The 20868-nt window shown below is 36.4% G+C and overlaps 1 protein-coding gene across 4 annotated transcripts in view; it reads right to left on the reverse strand.

Annotated features, from left to right (window-relative positions):
- Positions 1 to 18021, reverse strand: part of LOC127868995 (MICAL-like protein 1) — a 65456-nt gene extending 47435 nt beyond the window's left edge. For 2 of the 4 annotated variants that reach the window (XM_052411239.1, XM_052411236.1), the window contains exons 1-2: positions 9437 to 9742; positions 7305 to 7624 (exon numbers count right to left, since the gene is read on the reverse strand). In XM_052411239.1, the coding sequence (XP_052267199.1) occupies positions 7305 to 7453 (149 nt within the window). In that variant the 5' untranslated portion in view covers positions 7454 to 7624; positions 9437 to 9742. Of the gene's footprint in view, positions 1 to 7304; positions 7625 to 9436; positions 9743 to 14228; positions 14247 to 16490; positions 16558 to 17991 lie in introns of those variants that run through there. The other 2 variants (XM_052411237.1, XM_052411238.1) reach the window with 2 other exon arrangements.
- Positions 18022 to 20868: the final 2847 nt, after the last annotated feature.

Here is a 20868-nt window from a genome sequence, read left to right on the forward strand (position 1 = left end):
ATGTGCCTAAAGTATTGTCCAGTAAGGCTTAATGCATGTGCCTAAAGTATTGTCCAGTAAGGCTTAATGCATGTGCCTAAAGTATTGTCCAGTAAGGCTTAATGCATGTGCCTAAAGTATTGTTCAGTAAGGCTTAATGCATGTGCCTAAAGTATTGTTCAGTAAGGCTTAATGCATGTGCATAAAGTATTGTCCAGTAAGGCTTAATGCATGTGCCTAAAGTATTGTCCAGTAAGGCTTAATGCATGTGCCTAAAGTATTGTCCAGTAAGGCTTAATGCATGTGCCTAAAGTATTGTTCAGTAAGGCTTAATGCATGTGCCTAAAGTATTGTTCAGTAAGGCTTAATGCATGTGCATAAAGTATTGTCCAGTAAGGCTTAATGCATGTGCCTAAAGTATTGTCCAGTAAGGCTTAATGCATGTGCCTAAAGTATTGTCCAGTAAGGCTTAATGCATGTGCCTAAAGTATTGTCCAGTAAGGCTTAATGCATGTGCCTAAAGTATTGTTCAGTAAGGCTTAATGCATGTGCCTAAAGTATTGTCCAGTAAGGCTTATCAGGGACGACATGTTCCACCCAGACAGGACTTAATGCATGTTCATAAACCATTGTCCAGTAAGGCTTATCAGGGACGACATGTTCCACCCAGACTTGATTTTCATTAAGAAGTACTTCCTTAAAACAAAACATCCCATAAAAGCAGAAAGTGTCGTCCCTGATTAGAATGTGCAGACTGCATCTTAATACATTTAAATAGGCAATAAGCTTCAGTTAAATGCTGCATTTATCTAGTTTATTTTAAAATGAATTAATAAATAATTTTGATACTTATATGAGGTTAAACTGATTTAAGTTTCATGTTCATACTTTTTTTTGTGTTATACATTATTTTTTAGCACAATTTGCTTCTTACAATTCTTAAAATCTGCAAAATGTTTAAACTTAAAAGGCTGTCACAGTGTAATCACACAACTTGAAAAATTTCCATAAAACATGGTCCTGTTCAAGACTGCAATTTGTTTTAACTCACAAAAGGTTGTTTAAAGATGTGTATCAGTTGCTACTGGATTTTTTAAGAATGGAGGCATTGATGCCTGAACCAATAAATGAAGACAATAACATGCTCATATTTATTTTTTGTTTTGGACCAACATAAATCAAATAGTGTTCAAAAACAATCATGATTAAATTATAGTAAAACTGAACCTAAAATGTAAAAGAATACAACAAGGAGGGACACCCCTCACAACCACGCGCCAATATGGCCCAAAATCCCTTCACACTTAAAGCGGGTATATACGATTTTTTATATGTGTTTAATTGTAATATATTGATAGAATATGTTACAATTACACAAAATAGGCAAGAAAAATTATACATTAAAGCCGAATTTCATAAAATGCAGCAAAGACAAATTAGCGGCCCGAGCCTATTGTGACGTACATATTTTCCTACAATAACCGAAGCATTCGTCTTTGTATTAGGATTGGAGTTAGTGTTCGTGTGTCGTATGAATAGATATCGTTGCAGGAATTCAAATAAACCGTTAAACTAAGTTTAGATTCACATCGTACATGTATGATATACATGCTGGCTAATTCGGCTGTACAGCCGTTTTCAATTTCAGAATTAAATATCTGGCTTATTTCGCATTTTTCGACACATGTTTTTCTTAACTTTTATTTTAATATATATTGAAATATATATATATAATACGTTTTTTACACATTTTATATAAATTCATAAATATTTGACAAAATCGTATATACCCGCTTTAAGTGGGAGAAACCCTGAATGTGAAAAAGAAACACACAGTAAAAGTAAATTATGATACTGAAGTGATTTGCAAGGAGAAAATGTTTTTTTTTCATGACTTTGACATTAAACAATAGCACAACATTCTTCGCATTTCAGAGAAGGACATTTATTCAATGTCACAATAGGAAAGAACTTCTTTACAAAGGTCAATGGTCAGATGAGAATGGTAAATCACAACTTGACAATAATTAACATGCCTTAATTCAAACACTGTTTACCATGAGACATGATAGAACAGGCCAGCTTTGTTTGTTCTAATGGATGAGTCAATATTGTTTACCCTTGCCACACTTGTGAATACCAATGACCAGTTAAGTGTCTTGTCAGTAATCAGGATGATCACACTGAACAATGTCAAATACCATTCAGTCAGAGTTGGTACTATATTACATCATATTCTGGTCAATTACAAAGGGAGGTACAGCCCTGTTTCATTATAATTGGTGTATGACAACCCACACTGCAGAATGCATCACATCAATCTAAGTCATTTGCAAGGGTTTTAATGTCTGTAAGGAAACCAAACTATTGGCACAAACTTCCCATCAAGTTGTAGCCAATGTTATGTGCAATAAAAGCTAACACAAAGCAGTTATCAAGGTTGTAAAGACATTGTCAATGTAACATTAACTACACCACAGGTCAAGTATGCAAAGTCATTCTCCCTGCCCATCATAGTCAATGAAAAAGCTATTGATACCAATAGAACAACTTGTTAAACCAGTCAAACAAAAGCTGCAAGCTCACAAGATAGCTAAATAAAGGAAAAACTGCAACCTCACAAGATAGCTATATAAAGCTGCAACCTAACAAGATTGCTGTACAGGGAAAGCTGCAACCTCACAAGATTTCTGTACAGGGAAAGCTGCAACCACACAAGATAGCTATAGAAAGGAAAAGCTGCAACCTCACAAGATTGCTGTACACGGAAAGCTTCAACCTCACAAGATTACTGTACAGGAAAAGCTGCAACCTCACAAGATTGCTGTACAGGAAAAGCTGCAACCTCACAAGATTGCTGTACAGGAAAAGCTGCAACCTCACAAGATTGCTGTACAGGAAAAGCTGCAACCTCACAATATTGCTGTACAAGGAAAGCTTCAACCTCACAAGATTGCTGTACACGGAAAGTTGCAACCTTGTAGGATTGCTGTACAGGGAAAGCTGCAACCTCACAAGATTGCTGTACAGGAAAAGCTGCAACCTCACAAGATTGCTGTACAGGAAAAGCTGCAACCTCACAAGATTGCTGTACAGGAAAAGTTGCAACCTCGCAAGATTGCTGTACAGGGAAAGCTGCAGCCTCACAAGATTGCTGTACAGGGAAAGCTTCAACCTCACAAGATTGCTGTACATGGAAAGCTTCAACCTCACAAGATTGCTGTACAGGGAAAGCTACAACCTCACAAGATGGCTATATAAAGGAAAAGCTGCAATCTCACAAGATTGCTGTACACAGAAAGCTTCAACCTCACAAGATTGCTGTACAGGAAAAGCTGCAACCTCACAAGATTGCTGTACAGGAAAAGCTGCAACCTCACAAGATTGCTGTACAGGAAAAGCTGCAACCTCACAAGATTGCTGTACAAGGAAAGCTTCAACCTCACAAGATTGCTGTACAGGAAAAGCTGCAACCTCACAAGATGGCTGTACAGTAAAAGCTGCAACCTCACAAGATTGCTGTACAGGAAAAGCTGCAACCTCACAAGATTGCTGTACAAGAAAAGCTGCAACCTAACAAGATTGCTATACAGGAAAAGCTGCAACCTCACAAGATTGCTGTACAGGAAAAGCTGCAACCCCACAAGATTGCTATACAGGGAAAGCTTCAACCTCACTGGATTGCTGTACAGGAAGAGCTGCAACCTCACAAGATTCCTGTACAAGGAAGCTGCAACCTCATAAGATTGGTGTACAGAGAAAAATGGAACCTTACATGATTGCTATGTAGAGAAAATCTGCTACCTCATGTGATTGCTCTTAAAGCCAAAAGCTGTAACTTCACATCTTTACTATGTGGAAAAAAGCTTTAATCACACCTGATTGCTATGCAGAGAAAAGCTGCAACATGTTGTGATTGCTAAGTAGAGAAAGCTGTATCCATTAACAAATGAGCAAGATAAAACGTTTGTAATTCAAATCCATAATGTTGGTTAAATATGAATCTATATGAGGATAGAGAACACCAAGATTAGTGCTTTTTAACGGAAAAGATTATATCTGTATAGTGGTATTGAGTGTTTTGAATGTAACTGGAAAGTTGGGTGCAATAATGTTGCATTGGCTAAACATTTCTTAAATAAAAACATTTTTATACCACACTCAACCATCAGCTTCAGTAACTGCAAATGACATGTGTATAGTTTCATATGGATTGTGTCCATGAATATGTAAGGGATTGATTCATGAACAGACTTGTCAATGTGGCTGACATTTGTAATTTTGTTGCACTGTTGTTTTCTTTTCAAAACAGGATAAATACAATCTACTTAAACTTATACTGATAAGTATTGTGCAATCCAACCTTTAATCACATCTTTCATATTTAGGTTAGAAAACCACATAAACACGTTGATTGCATATAACACACAATGAAACAGAATAATGTACGTAATTTTATTGTATGCAAAATAAATCTGTTTGTCTTGTTCAAATGAACTGTACATGGAGCTGTGTGGATAATTAATGTATCTAAGATACACATAAACACACAAAGCCATTATGGGTTTGGTATGCAACACTTTCGACAAAATTGAATAGAAAACAGTTGGGTTTCTCAACATCTTGCAGTTGCTGTTTCATTTCTTACCTGTACTTTTATAAACGTTTCACTTTCTGTTTCAGGTATATATTGGGCGATGAATACATCTGAGCTCTGATGAATGTTACATGAATGACATAATTTATAACATTGAGATAACAATGGTGCAATTTATAGGGTATTGGTAACTGGGAGGATTTGGATTCCACTGAGGAGTCATTCTAATAACTTCCCCCAAAACAAGTATTGTTTTTTTCCGAGGAAACAAACACAGGAGTGCTTATATTAGTTCATTGCTTTGAATGTATAAAAGAAAAAAATAATATGTTTCAACAGTCACAGAAAAAATGACAATGCCACAACCGTACACAGTTACTCAAATTGTTGGCCACAGAGTAAAAAGAACATTTCTATACACAGGTGTGGCGTATAAACCAACATATACCATATTACCCAGTAATCAATTAATGGATACAATATGCAAAAGGAGACAAAAGACACTCTTAGACCATAGCTGATAAAATATTTATACACTGTAACTCCAATATAGCGCGGTCAATGGGGTCCAAGCCGCGAAACAGCGTTATAACGGATCCGCGTTATAGGTTTTGAGCTCATTTACTGCAGGGCGCTATAAAAAAACAACAGGTATAGAATAGCCTATAATAAAGGTCATGTATATTGCCATTCTGTGTTGACGCAAATACATGCATATAAACCGAATCGTATCGTTAACAGTATACATACCGGTTTTCTTATGTGCACATTTATCCGATAATCCAATGAAATTACAACATCACTTGAAAAATAATAATCTTGAACATTAATAACGATATATGTTTAAGAAATTCGTAAACACAACCGTTCGCATATATACCATTTTCAGAAGTGTTAAGAGTACAGTGCATTATGGGGCAGAGCTTTCATTGGACGAGCGACTTTAAATTTAGATTGAATGCAATACGACTCATGTACACAAAATTGTTTTATTGCGTCATACGCATGCAAAAAACGTGTTTCCCGGGGACTTTCTGATACCGCGCGAAAATGAAAGTGAAACTCTATTAACAATTGCCGGTACACTGCGTTCGCATGTAAATAAATTGTCTGCATTATTTAATTTCTTATACACGAACTGGAAGATTAAATGACATAATACTAGAATAATAATGAAATGACAGAAAAAGTTGTTTTATACAGTAGGCAGTATATTTCACAGCTGCTCATTTAATATAGTCGAACTGCAACCATATCAAAGTAAGAATGTTTCAATCGTTTTGAATTACTTGAATTGTATAACTATCCCGCTTGCACTTAACTTATGGAAATTATCGCACTGAACCGCTCTGATGAGGGATACATGTACATGTAATAAACACTGACAGGCGAGTTTTTCACACCTTTATTGACATTACACAACAGATTAACACCAATTAGCTGTCGGTGTTGTTTAAACCTCGAGGCAATTATAATCGGTTCAACGGACGGTTGAATAAAGCAATCAACATGACTGTGATTGCCGCCATCTTTGAATTGTCTGAAAATACATGAAGTTGCATAATACGGATTTGAATCAGAAATCGAATGGAAGGTTGGAGAAAAAATGGGATCCAAGCACCCACCGCGTTATATTGGATTCAGCGTTATAACGGAGCGCTTTATATTGGAGTTACAGTGTACAATGATCTGCCTGCTTCGATTATACAAGGCAACAGAATCTTGAACTGTGAACTCACATCTGAAGATCATGAATAATTATAGTGTATTATTTTGATGCAAGGCAATAACTAAAAGAAGGGCCTAAAATAAGGCCACTTATTTTAGCTGTCCATCTTTAAGCTATTGTCGATGGTATGGTTCAGTAGACCATAATGGGTGCCATTTTAATTTTAGCAGGAACAATATATTACTTAGTTATTTTTAACAAATCATTTCTTATACTTTTATAAAACTCAAATGCATTTATCAGAATTAAACTTCACATATCTCTAATCTAAGCAAATCATTGTTTTGTTTGCTAAATTGTTCAAATATAAACAAGCCTAGACTTTCCATGGTCCAATAAATACCTGTGACCTGGGTGTTTCAAGTTTATTGTAAAAATGACCAACATTTTTTGACACCTCACATTACTTAACCTTTTAGTTATTATAACAGTCCGATCAAAGCTTGTTTTGTTTAGAGAAGACAGCTGCAGTTCTCCCCCATATGAGCCGCATAATGTGAAAATGGGTCTTATGATATATGCAGCAAGCAAAGTCCCCTGACCTGCATGCACATCCTGCATTATTTTCAGGAGCTTCCATGACACCTAATGAGACCACAACACCTTGCATGACTTTATAGTGAACAGGGTAGATCATTTCAACTGCGCACATGTGACCAACTTTCTATATTGTTAATGAGGGACCAAACAAGAGCTGTCTCCATCGGAGAACATATGCACCTGAAAAACGCTTTTTGGAAACCTAAACATAGAGTTTGAAGCCTAAACCCGAACCCTAACTTCAAGGTCAAGGTAAAAGGGGTCGAAATGTTTGTACATATGGAAAGGTCTTGTCCTTATACACATGCATACCAAATATGAAGGTTACATCTGAAGCGACATAGAAGTTAAGAGCATTTTTCGAAACCTAAACGCAAAAGTGTAACTGACAGACGGACAGTGTGATCACTATATGCCCTCCTTTGGGGGCATAAAAACATATTGTTCCCAGACACTTACATGAGGTCTGGTCGGAACCGGTGAATAATGGCGCAGAATGCGAGCCCTGATTTCCACGACTTATCCATGTCCCGCACTTCCACGTCGCGATATCCCTCTGCCATCTTCTTACACCACATCTGCAGGTTCTTCACTTTTGTCATCGCCATGATGATCGAATGAAATTTGAGGGGCTCTCAAAATGTTGGGAAAATCATCCAATACAAGTACATATGAACACAGTCAGCAACCAGTGCTATAAATTAATTTGCACATCATCCAGTGTTGACACTGATTCTAGTTGAAGGAGTAACCTTTGGGGTAACATTTTTCCATGGTTCCTGAAAGATTAAAAATATGCAGTGAAATATTTTTTTCTTTTTTTGATTTCATGCATTTATTACTGCAAGTAACTGGTTTGAAGAAAAAGAGTGCTCTGAGTGTAATAAACTTATATCAACAATTCTTCGCACCTAAAACAATAAAAAAAAACTAGGGATGAAAGAGGGTAAACAAAAATTAACCACTTAACATTTTGCCGTATCTCGTTATTTACTGTTTAACAGAAACATCTTTAAGGGCTTTAGTGGTAAACATATTTAAGTATACGTTAAAAATGTCATATGTACTTTTTCTCTCTAAAGACACGAAAGTTATTTGAGATCACTTGCTTTGATAACATATCATTTTCTTAATACAAATGTTTTGTAACATTCATTTAATAATTTTGTAAATGTATGCTACATTTTGTATTTATTTTCCTACATAACAGCATGTGAGTAAAAAGTAATAAAACTTCAATTTTTTATATCTTTTTTGGTTAGTGATTATATAAAAAATAGATATCCAAAGAGGTGCACATTTTTCGTGAAGTTTCGGATAAGATTTAGCCCAGGCATTTGACTTTGATTATCTTTATTAGAATAAAGGTTATCTTTTGGATTGGCAACAGTTATCCATATTTATACCATTGGCTGCTGACCTATGACCTCTTGGGAAATTAAGAGTCATGCTAAATCTTGTCACCTCTAATACTTATTCAAAGTCTTTGAAAACTGACAGTTATGGCACATCTATATCTGATTGTGTATATCATTTTTTGCTATACATATATATAATCCTAAACTTTAGCGCATAATGAATTCTCAATAAACATCTTACTGTTGAAATAATTATGTAATTGATTGTATACAAATCAAAATAGCACAGATACTAAAATGTTGTGTTTACATTTAAAAGGTTGATGAAACATAATTTTTTAACATTATTCACTATGTTGTCACAAATCTGGCAAAATTCCAAAAAGCGGTTCGCAAATACCCAACACAATCTTAATTCGCATCCCAAATTGTAACATTCAAGGATATTCAAACAGCAAGAAACAGAATGCATAATTATTTAACATATGCATAGGCCATGGCTGAAGGATTTTCCAACAATTACAAAATTTATGTTATCAGATAAAAGGTATGTTAATTTAATTTTACTAAAAATGCCTAGTGTTCAATATACCAGACACCCCTCAAAATAAATAATTGAAGTGTAATAATACACGCATGAAGATTCTTGATATTTAATTATTAAATGCTTTAACTTCCTTAAGTTTAATGTTTGATACAGACAGAGATAAAACAGGTTTTCATTTCTTGTGAACACCTGATAACAAACCCTTGCATGAACATGCATACAAAAAATATAACAAGGTGTGCATAACACGAAGTACAGTAATCGCAGCTATCCTATTACATGTACATGTAACATATTGCTCAGTTCAATTCATGTTTAACCATATTAACAATATCTCATTATTCAAAGTAATAAATAAAAAAACATTACTATGAATTTGTTGACACATTATATTAAATAATCATCAAATGTGCCTGACAAGGTTTTAAATGTGAATCAACATCAATATGTTGATTTATTGCAAATAAGTTAACATTTCCATCATTTACTTTAATGAAATGAACTCTTTATTTAAAACAAAAAATACTATATTTATTTATATGATTTTAGTCAACACTATTAAATTCAGAATTCATACCTGTTGAAATCAAATGTTTATATAATTTACTACGGCCCCTGGATAAGAGAGTTACATCTTTACAGAAAAGTGGAAAATAATGGAATGATTACTCTGTTAAAATACTTACTTTCTTTTTGAGTTTACACTAAGCCACAATAACTGTAAGGTACTTTTCTATCCCTTAAATCTTCTATATGTAAGCTAACACACACACACAATTTAATTAATAATAGCTTAAATCCACAAACTACCACATTTTGTGAACATGTCCCATGATTAATAAACCTCATGCAGAAACAATCCTGAGCTTTTCAAGATTCAGTTGTCAACAACACCACTGTAGTACAGATCTCTCATACAATAGCAATACTGTCTGCCTCAGTGTCAGCTGATAGTTTAACTTCCCGTCTCAACAAGTGATGCAAGCACAAACCATTGCAACATACCTTCAACTAACCAGGTTTCCAATAATCTATATTTATCACCTTTTGGTGGATGACTCACATGTTTGGAAAATGTCAACAAACTAAACAAAGCTTTTACAATTAATTTAAGACAATTTTTAAAAGACATTTTATATACAAACAGAATATCTTCTCAAATGAAAAATACGCAAATCTTTTTTGGGGCTGAATATTATAACAGTTATTCAGTCATATTCCTTGATATTAAAACGTATCTTTTTGTTCTAACCCAATTTTTATTTCTGTTTAACTGATATTTTTTATTTTAATATTTTCTGTTTAATAATCATTTAAAAGATATTGATCATGCAACAATCCTTTTTCCAAAAGTGAGTCTTAAATTCCCAAATTTTACGGGTATAAGTCCTATTCCTAAAATGGAATAATAACCACCTGAATTCTTATTTCCTGATGAACATTATATAAATATTAAACTAGATGAATCAAATTGAATGGTCCTTTTTTCCATGTCCTTTTTTTAATTTGGTATTTGTGTACTTTAATCTTGGTATTTTTCCATCAATCCTGCTAAAATATTGCAGAGATGGTCCTACTATAGCAAATAGCTTGTATTATTACTATATTATTATAAAATGCATAATCAACAACAACAACAACAACAACCTTTATTAGCATATAAGCATAATACAATGCTTTTTTGCCACAAAACAGAAAGTTACACAGTGTGTGTGTTAAACATACATTGATTCAATATTCAATAAGAGAAGTTTACAAAAAACAGTAGTACGTACAGCAGTAATCAATATAATTATATCATCAACTGTAATACGAGGAAAATGTAGAATTATTTTAATTATACAAACATATTCAATGAAAAAAAAAAAATTAAAAATAACCTGGCTATGTCTTGTAGAAGTTAACAATTATAACTGATTGTCTATATTATTACGCATTTCATTAGCATTGAAAATATATTTAGCAAGGCTTATTATGTCTCTTTTATTTGCCGACTGCATTAGAAAGTCAAATTTATTGAACGTTGGCCACCTTTGAAAATAATCATTCCTTAATGATCTCTATCCAAACACTTAAGATCAATGGGTAATAACTCTTTAAACTGGAAAAAAAGTACAACAAAAGTTGTCCATACATGGGAATCCAGTAAGAAATCAATAAATACTATAGTTTAGTTAAGAAACATAAACTAATTAAAGTATTGTGAAATTTCTGTGAATCTTATCAAATCCTGAACAGGAAATACATCTCATGCACATAATTATTTTTCGGCGTAAGCTGTATTAAGCCAGCTTTTCACCCTGACTTGACCTTTGTAAGGGTCCAATAATACACAAATAAAATTTCCCGCGGCTAGGTACGAATGAATACACTTCATTTATTCCATTGGCTGATTTGAGTATAACACCAGAACATTGGAAACATATCCGCGTCTTTGTAACACTGTTTTACTGCATGAAACAATTTTATCTCTAATGAAAAGGCTCAATAGATAGAACAGTTTTACAATCAATTTTCGACATAAATACAGTTTGTGCGTTCACCTTTTATTTTCAGAGAATTACCAGCGCAAAAGCGTTTATACTAAAGGCTATGTTGTCATATTTAGTACTTACTTGCATTGCATTTCAACCCGCGAGGTTTCGGGTCAATAAGCGGCTATTTGTGAAAGTCATAGTTTATATACAGTTCATCGTCGGAGTTCGCAGAAGGGGTTGCGATCATTGTGTTACACCGGTCTTACTGACAATAACGTAGTGACTGTAATGCATTGCATTCCAATCCGCAAGGTATCAAGGTCAGTTTGTCAGTTTGCGGTCAGTTGCAGAAATCTTTATATAAACGCCGTCTCGTAAACTTTGTGCACTTGAAGTCTGTTTTGATCAGAAAGATACTAAATAAAGATATTCGGCGATATTATTGTGGTATGTCAATCATCGATTTTTAATATGGTTTCAACATTGGCATGATAAGGACCAATTTTGATAAAATTAATTAGAAATATTTATCCATTTAGACCAGTTTATTAAGCATGAGCACAATAATTCACTATACTATAATTATGCAATTAAATAAGATTCGAGTATTGCCGGCTGACCTATATGCACTCGTTTATTTTCATGTTTCTTGTGTTTTTCTATTCTGTAAATATAGATATCTGAGTAATAATATCACATAAAGCATAATAAGCCACGAAATCTGGCGCAACACCCCGTAATTGATTTGCTTATGATGTAGCTAAGAACTGCGCAGAAAAAAGGCATCCGCTACTTTTTATCTCATAGAGATAACTTTTGATCGTTCATAAACATCGACCACAATCAACGCCGTATATCTTTTTTAAAGATATTTCTTGTTATTTCTACATGAGGTTAACAGGCTAAACCAAAGGACTTTGACATTTGTTTCTGCTTTTGAGTAAAATAACCCACCATAGAGCTCAGCACATTTGTCCTCATCCCCAGGGTAGAAGGACTGTAATGTATATGTCAATCACAGTCTGTGGGTAAATGTAACCAAGATCTAAAATATTACCAAAGTCTTCTTATGCACTCCTAGAATAATAACTAATGACAATTTCCCGCCTGTACTGAATCATTTTCAGTGAGTCTAATGTCTCTCTGCTTGCTGCTGAAGGGACGTAAAGTTGGTAAATGCATATCAAGTATGTAGATACAAAATAACTACTTCAATCAATAAATACACGTTATTCCTTTAACAGCTAATCTCTATGAGAACGTTTGGAAAGAAGGAGGGACAGAATCCTAATTAGTTGACTGTTCAACACCTCCAAGAACTTGAAAAAATCATAGCAACCAAGCGCTCAGTTCTTCTTGCCTACAAGAAGTCTCCATGCCAGAAGACGCTCACAGCTTTACTGACAACAGGCTGCAACACTTAACGTATTGCCCCAGGCTGCGCCAAAGACTACTGACACCTGCTGAGCAACAGCATCCAGCGCTCAGCCAACTGTGGGAATGTGCATGGCATGTACAACGGCATGAAGAAACCAGTGGGCCCCGCTTGAAGGAGATTACCATGCTGAAGTCTTCCACTGGGGATGCAATCAGTGATGGCGACCAACAGATGAGGAGATAAATTTAGCAATACTCAGAGCTATTCTCTAGGGCAACTGTTGTCACCCAATCTGCCTAAAATGAAACAGCTTGACTCTCTGCCCACTGTCAAAGACCTTACCAAAGCCATTGACTCACTGAGCTGTGGCAAAGCCCCAGGAAGTGACGGCATCCCACCTTAGGCCATCAAATGCTGAAAGACCACCTTACTCCAGCCACTGCATAATCTTCTGCTCTTGTGTTGGGAAGAAGACACAGTCCCGCAAGACATGCGAGATGCCACCATAGTCACCCTATACAAGAACAAGGGTGACCAGAGTGACTGCAACAACTACAGAGGCATCTCTCTGCTGAGCGTGGTTACCCACATACTTTGCAGACAAGACATTTGCAGCATGAATCTATCCAGTGTGGCTTCCCCACTGACAGATCAACCACAAACATTATCTGCACAGTACGCCAACTCCGAGAAAAGTGTAGAGAACAGGGTATGCATTTTTACCTGGCCTTCATCGACCTTACCAAGGCTGGTAAGCAGACCTGGACTAATCCACCTTTTGGAGAAACTGAAGATCAGCTTCCCCATCAAACTGCACATCCATGAAAGGAACTATTGTCTTCCTTCAAGAAGAGTTGCGTGCTAACACCTGCTTTGACTCTTTCACTGATTCTATCTACCTTTACACCAGGTCTGACTGGAAACTATTCAACCAGAACAAAAGTGATTGAAGTTTCCTTCAGAGAAATGCATTTTACAGACGATGCTGCGCTTGCTATGCACACAGAGAAAGCCCAACAGAGACTCTTAAATCTCTTTGCTTAAGCGTGCACAGACTTTGCGCTCACTGTTAGCTTGAAAAACAAAACAATTTACCCTGAATTAAAGATTGGGGAAATTATCCAGGACATAGTCTACGACTTCACCTACCTTGGGTCAACCTTAAGCAGCAACCTGTGAATTGGTGCTGAGCTTTGAAAGCCTATCTAAAAGGCTTCAGCTACCATGGCCAGACTTCCAAAGTCTAAGAGAACAAACTTCTGACAGGGAAGACCAAGATAAAGGTATATCTGGCCTGTGTACACAGAATGGAGGATGAAGGCCTACCAAAGATTGAATTTGTCATGTACGAACAGCTTGCCACCTACACGCATTTATTGTAATACATGTAAAGCCATTCAAAGGCAAACATTTTGCCATTGATTTGATTCTTAGGCTATAGGGATTGTAACACAATGTTATTTAGGACTTGAGCCTTACTAGTGCTGGGACTCTTCTGGTTCCACACATAATGAAGCCAAGTTTCAAACACATCAACATTTAATGAAAATGTGTAAGTATTTGCAATTGACAACACCAAGTAATGCAAATTCGAAAAATATGCAAAAATTATAATTCAAATACCTGTGGAATCCTTGGCAAGATAGATCTCCTGTCTTATCAACCAATCATGCCACATGGACTACCTCCGGAATCTGATAAATTAAATGCTCAATTCAAAACTTTGGCTTTAGGTTTGTCACGGTTTGACTACCTTTTTTATCAACTTTTTGTTTTGAGCATTTCTCCACACAAAACATTCAAATTTGATGTCCATGGTAACAGAGTTTTTGTTTTGATGTATTGGGTTGATTGAACTTGGTTTTATAGATTTTTATTGTGGTTGTCTCCGCCGTCTGTCCGTCCTGGCCACTATCTCCTCCTACACTATAAGCACTAGAACCTTGAAACTTACACACATGGAAGCTATGAGCATATGTGCGACCCTGCACTATTTGGAATTTTGATCTGACCCTTGGGTCAAAAGTTATGCGGGTTGGGGCGGGGCCTGGTCAGAGATTTTCACTCATTTTTTATGTTATTTTACATTAACTTCTTCATTTCTGCACCGATTTACTTCAAATTGATAATGAACCTCTCTTATGACAATACGGTCAATCTCAACTATGCATGGCCCCATTACCAACCCTGGGGCGCCTCACCCACATAGACCACACCCACCCAAAATTGCCTTTTACTATAATTTATTCATTTCTACACTGATTCACTTCAAATTGATACTGAAATTCTCTTATGACAATACGGTCAATCTCAACTATGCACGATAATATGGTCAATCTCAACTATGCATTGCCCCATTACCAACCCTGAGGCGCCCCACCCACATAGGCCACACCCACCCAAAATTGCCTTTTACTATAACTTCTTCATTTGTACACCGATTCACTTCTAATTGATACTGAACTATTCTTATGACAATACGGTCAATCTAAACTATGCATAGCCCCATTACCAACCCTGGGGCGCCCGCCCACATAGGCCACACCCACCCAAAATTGCCTTTTACTTAACTTCTTCATTTCTACACCGATTCACTTCTAATTGATACTTAACTTCTCTTATGACAATACGGTCAATCTCAACTATGCATGGCCCCATTACCAACCCTGGGGCGCCCCTGGGTCAAACATGCGGCGTTGGGATACGCGTCGGCCTCTGCCGCGCCATTTCTAGTATGTACTTGTGACTTATTTTCTTTACATGGAATTTGTAGTCCAACTTGTTGACGCTCTCAAATATTAAGCTACTTTTTATATTGGTAATATTTGGAGCGTACAACGGCTGAAGCATTCAAACAATATTGGACATTTTTCCTTCTTTGTCTATATTGTTGCTCAAGGATTTTGTGCGCAACATTCAAACCCCGATATCAGACACTTAATATCAACGGATTGCAATAATATTTACATACCTGTGTAGATAATTCATTTCTCGATAATTTTCTGTAAAAATTATGTAATGACACTTTGAATTTTGCACGCCTGAGCAATTTAAATCCAACCACTATTCAAATGTTCAATATCCCTCGATTCGCTCGCTGTGTAGATATAAATCGATAACACGGCTTGATGTTAAGAATCTGGTTTAAATGTGGAAGAATAAACAACGTAAAATACAGTTTGCGTTCGTCTGTTGTGGTTTAGAGCGTTACATAGTAAACCGATGTTATTATACTTTTCTGGATTAATTAAGCATTGTTTTTTTTTCTAAAGTGACAATTAAAAAGTTCTGAAATAACTAACATCTTTTATTTTGATACTGTACATAAATAATATTGATACAGATCGTACAGTATACCGTCCTATGTAACGTAGAATGTAAGTTGATAAAACAACACAGACAGAGGTGCGAAAAAGACATGCATAAAAAGTTGCTGAAACTTAGAAGAGTGAATAGAAACTGCACCATATATGTTTTGAACATATGCTTATTAAATCGACAAAGATGAGCATACTAGATCTAGTTAGGTAAAAGTCTGTGTTAAAAGCTCATGTTAAATAAAATTACACGTACACGTTACACCGTAATGCCTTCTTCTGAGTGGCTGATATTTAAATCTGTTTCATAATATGGCAAGAGGTCAGTGATATTGTTGCGATTTAAGCAGAAGTCTAACTGAAGAATGTATGCCTTTCTAACTTCAATTCGACGATATTTGAGGTAAAAATGGACTTCTGAACTAAAACTGAATGAGTTGGTAATGTTATTTTGCAATTCTACGCAAATTGATGAAAATTTAAACTTTCTGGTGTCCACCACATAATGGGTCCTTCACCAATAAGACGTTCCAAAGAATTTAGCCCATATAAAACAGGTTTTTTTTACCTTATATAACAGTCTTCCCCCACCAAACTAGGCTGGTTTTTTCCCCTTTCCGGACCAAAAATTCCTCCTAAAAAAAAAAAACAACAAATTATTATTTATTTTTTTTTAATAGAAAGATGTGTCTCATGATTATAATATCTCAATTCTATTTCAATTTAATCTTGTCAAACGTACTAAATTATGAAAAAAGCATTAAAACAGTATTTATTTTTTCCCCAAATATGTCTCTTTCGCCCTCTATTTTCGCCTTTTACCCAGCGTCCAGCGTCTTCCCCTTTTTCTATAAAAAAACCCTGTAAAAAGTATTTCTAAATTCTTTGCGAGTTTTATAAATAAGACTAATGGACTTTGGTACTTGAAAAAAAAAATATATATATATATAATACAAGAACAGGTATCCAACCATGATTTAAAAAGTGTATTGAATAACACTTTAAAATATGAACAGCAAGAAAAATTAACCAATGCACATATGCCGTTGTGGTGACCCAACAGCCTGAACAGGAAGCGTCAATCTATGAATGATTAAACAATGTTTACTTGATGAAAGTCCAAGTATACTGCAACACGGTTGACTCGCGGTACTTGAGAAATATTCACTTGCGTCTAGAAACGATCTTCATATATCATATAAATGATTTAAAGGACAATCATATTTAACTTTACTTTATTGGACAACTGCCTTTTTATGGCGAAAATCCTTCAATATTAACTGCCGTAGAAACAAATCCAACACCACTGTCTGCCATGGTTGTTTATTTTTTCTCCTGGTAGATTCGCGGTAAATAGGTTAAACAGCACCAATTTTAAATTAAACATGAATTATCAAAGCTCTGACATACCATTCAAAGTAACAATCAATAAAGTACATAACAATTTAAATAAATGGAATTTAAGACATCAAATAAAATAAAGAGCACAGTTATTTTTAGGCAATGTCGTTTTTTTTTCGCTACGACAATTAACTGAACTTTACAAGTTCAAATGTTGTTTAAGTCTGAGTTTTACGACATTTAATTACCAAAAATCGATTCCAATCTGTAGGGAGACATGTTTTCTGTCAGATTTGACAAGTAGGTCACCAATTATTGTTAATAAACAAAATCCAGAGGGCGCTAATGAAATACCGCAACTCAACCCGACCCGCGACTTAACCGCGTTTGAGTATATGTCCAAAACACCTACTTAAAGTTTCACCAAAAGGACCCCAAAATTGAAGCGTGTAATTCAGATGTCCTAATATTAGTTATAAAAGAAGACAAAGCTCAAAGTATTCAAGAAGAACTATGTGTTCCATTGAGCCGAATTTTATCCGAAATTAAAATCCGAATTATATTACAGTACAGTTGAGATCTTGATTTTAACAAACGGTCATATAAATGGCAATTGATATTGACCTTTTGTATAGGTTTTAACTGTGTGAATTAAAAAATTCATCATGTTAAAGTAAAATAATGGCAAATATTAAAAAGTTAAAACAAAAAAAGCTTGTTGATGTTACCTGTATATTCTCACCGGTAAGGCGGGTTACACACCAGTAAAATGTATGTTACACACCATGTGCATGTCTGGTTCCGGAACATAAATAACACTATTGCGTTCCCAGAAATCACTTCTCAACTCAACTGTATGCTTATGAGCGTGGGATCTATGTAGAACAGTTTTCATTTAATGCCAACATGTGCACGAGACGCTTCTAATCAACATTTGCAAAAATCAACATACCGTGTACGAGCTTGGTGCTCGACTGGTCATTGTCGGCTCGGGTACTACATACATGTACCCCGTGTACTCTTAAGTATACTTACATGTACCCCGGGTACGGTAAATATACTTAATCGCACCCGGTCGATATTAGACTGTACCCGATTTGTATTCCCGTCCAAAATCCAATGTCGTAAAACGCGCTACCGATTATCTTAAACAAACTTCTCTTAAAAAACAATGCATCAACATGCTTTTTGAGTATGAGTTTCGATAATATAGAGGCCATTTTACAGAAAATTGACATAAATGTGAATAAAATTTATATTAAAAAAAAATAGCCGACAACGACCGATTTAGCGTTAAATTTCGCGGGTACGTTTTAGTATTTTTACCGTACCCGGGGTACATGTAAGTATATTCAAGAGTACCCGGGGTACATGTAAGTATATTCAAGAGTACCCGGGGTACATGTAAGTAGTACCCGAGCCGACAATGACCAATCGAGCTGTATTGGTTGGACGTAACTACGTTCACACACTTACTCCGTGCATCATTTAAATCAATTTTTAAATGCCAATGCACTGGATTTGATAAATCAAATAAAAATCGCAATTGTGTATGCTTGTATAAGCAATCGGAGACAAAATTAGATGATCTTCTTCTTCTTCTTGTTTTCTTCTGATACCGTGCTCCTTCTTAATAGAAGATTTTGTGCCGACGTCTTTCGGTTAAGGGGTGAACACTGTACAATCGTGCTCAGTTGGGTGTTAAATCAAAATTATTTACATTGTAAGTATTTACAGGTGGATAAGGGGGACCATCGGAGTAAGGGTTTTTAAAACTTCTACAGTGGCTGCCTCGTATATATGGGGAGGTAGTGAGTTCCATTGGATAACTGTTCTGATATAGAATGAGAATTTATAAGAGTCTTTTAGGTTTGTATGTGTCTTAAGCAATAATTACTGCTGAGTCTGGATCTTTCGGTCGACAGGAACACGAAGAATATTAGGAGAAGTGATGGCAATTACATAGTGAATAATTTTATATAGAATGATGAGACGGAATTTTGTTTTGCGTGTTTCACGAGTTGGCCAATTCAGGGTGTCTATCATATGCTTTCCAAGGCGGCACAGAGAGCGCTCGACGGGTGGGAGGAACATGGAGCACAGATCTTGACGGCCTCTTACAAAGAAAAAGAGGATCAACGTGGACATAATCCAGTGCTACGCCCCGACGAATGACAGTGAAGCGGACGAGAATGACATTTTTCACAACAGACTGTCAACCATCATACAGACCAAAGAGAAACAAACGACAAGCGATACAAGAGTGTCAACAACGGCAGAGCACGAGCCACAAAAGTGAAAACACAAGAAGAGTACACTGAAGCAAATAGGAGCGTCAAACGAAGTTATCAGAGCGGGCAAGCGGAGCTTCTTAGAGACGCTCGTAACAGAGGCGGAAGAGGCAGCCTATCAGAACAGAACTTAGGATTTGTACTCAATCACAAAGAGATTATCCGGAAAGTTCGCCAAGCCAGAGAGATCAGTAAGGGACAAAAATGGAGGAGTATTAACAAACAACGAAGGGCAGGAGAAGATGTGAATTGATCACTTCCATGAACTACCCAACGGGCCAGCTCCTGCAAACCAAACTGAGATTCCGTCACCTACAAGCGATATTCAAATCAAGTGGAGCGCTTACGAAGGAAGAGATCGGCAGCGCCATCAAGCAATTGAAGAACGGCAAATCTGCAGGACCTGACAGCATACCGACAAAAGCGCTAAAGTCTGACGTCGAGACCAGAGCGGAGCTACTCTTCCCGCTCTTCAGCAAGATATGGAAAGACGAAGAATTCAAATGGAGTGGAAAGAGGGATACCTCATCAAGCTCCCCAAGAAAAGCGACCTCAGTTCCTGCTCCAACTACCGAGGAATCACGCTGTTGTCCATCCTAGGAAAGGTGATTAATCGTATCCTGCTGAACCGAATGAATGACGCAATATACCCTCAATTTTACTTATATGGCTGGAACAATCCCTGTGTGTCAACTTCATCAACTATGACTAGGGCTTTGAAAGTGTTCACCGGGAGTCCCTCTGGAGACTACTGAGACACAACTTAGTGCCAGGAAAGATCACCAACATCATCATGTAGTCTTATGAAGGGATGACGTGCAGAATCGTTCCTGTAAGACAGTTCACCCACGCCTTCGAATAGAGAACCGGAGTGAGGAAATGCTGCTTACTCTCACCTATCTGTTTATGCTGGGAATGTCATGAAGTCCTCCACGGATCAGAAGCGGAACGGAATCCAGTGGACACTCTTTAAACAGTTGAAAGACATCGACTTTGCCGACGATCTAGCTCTTCTCTCACACACCCAACAACAGATGCCGAGATCGACAAACATGGTAGCGAGTAACTCAGTTAAACTGGGTCTCAACATCATAAGAGTTTTCAAGACCGATGCATCCAATGACATACCCATCACAGTCCAAGGCGAGGCGCTGGAGGAGGTGGACAGCTTCCATATCTCATCAGCATTTGGGACTATCATGCAGGAACGGACGATAGAACCCGCATCGGTAAAGCACGAGCAGCCTTCCATCAGCTGAAGACCAGCTGGGGATCCAGCGCATGTGCATCACCATCAAGATTATGGTCTTCAGT

Source organism: Dreissena polymorpha, chromosome 2, assembly GCF_020536995.1.
Source record: "Dreissena polymorpha isolate Duluth1 chromosome 2, UMN_Dpol_1.0, whole genome shotgun sequence".
Lineage (NCBI taxonomy): Eukaryota > Metazoa > Mollusca > Bivalvia > Myida > Dreissenidae > Dreissena > Dreissena polymorpha.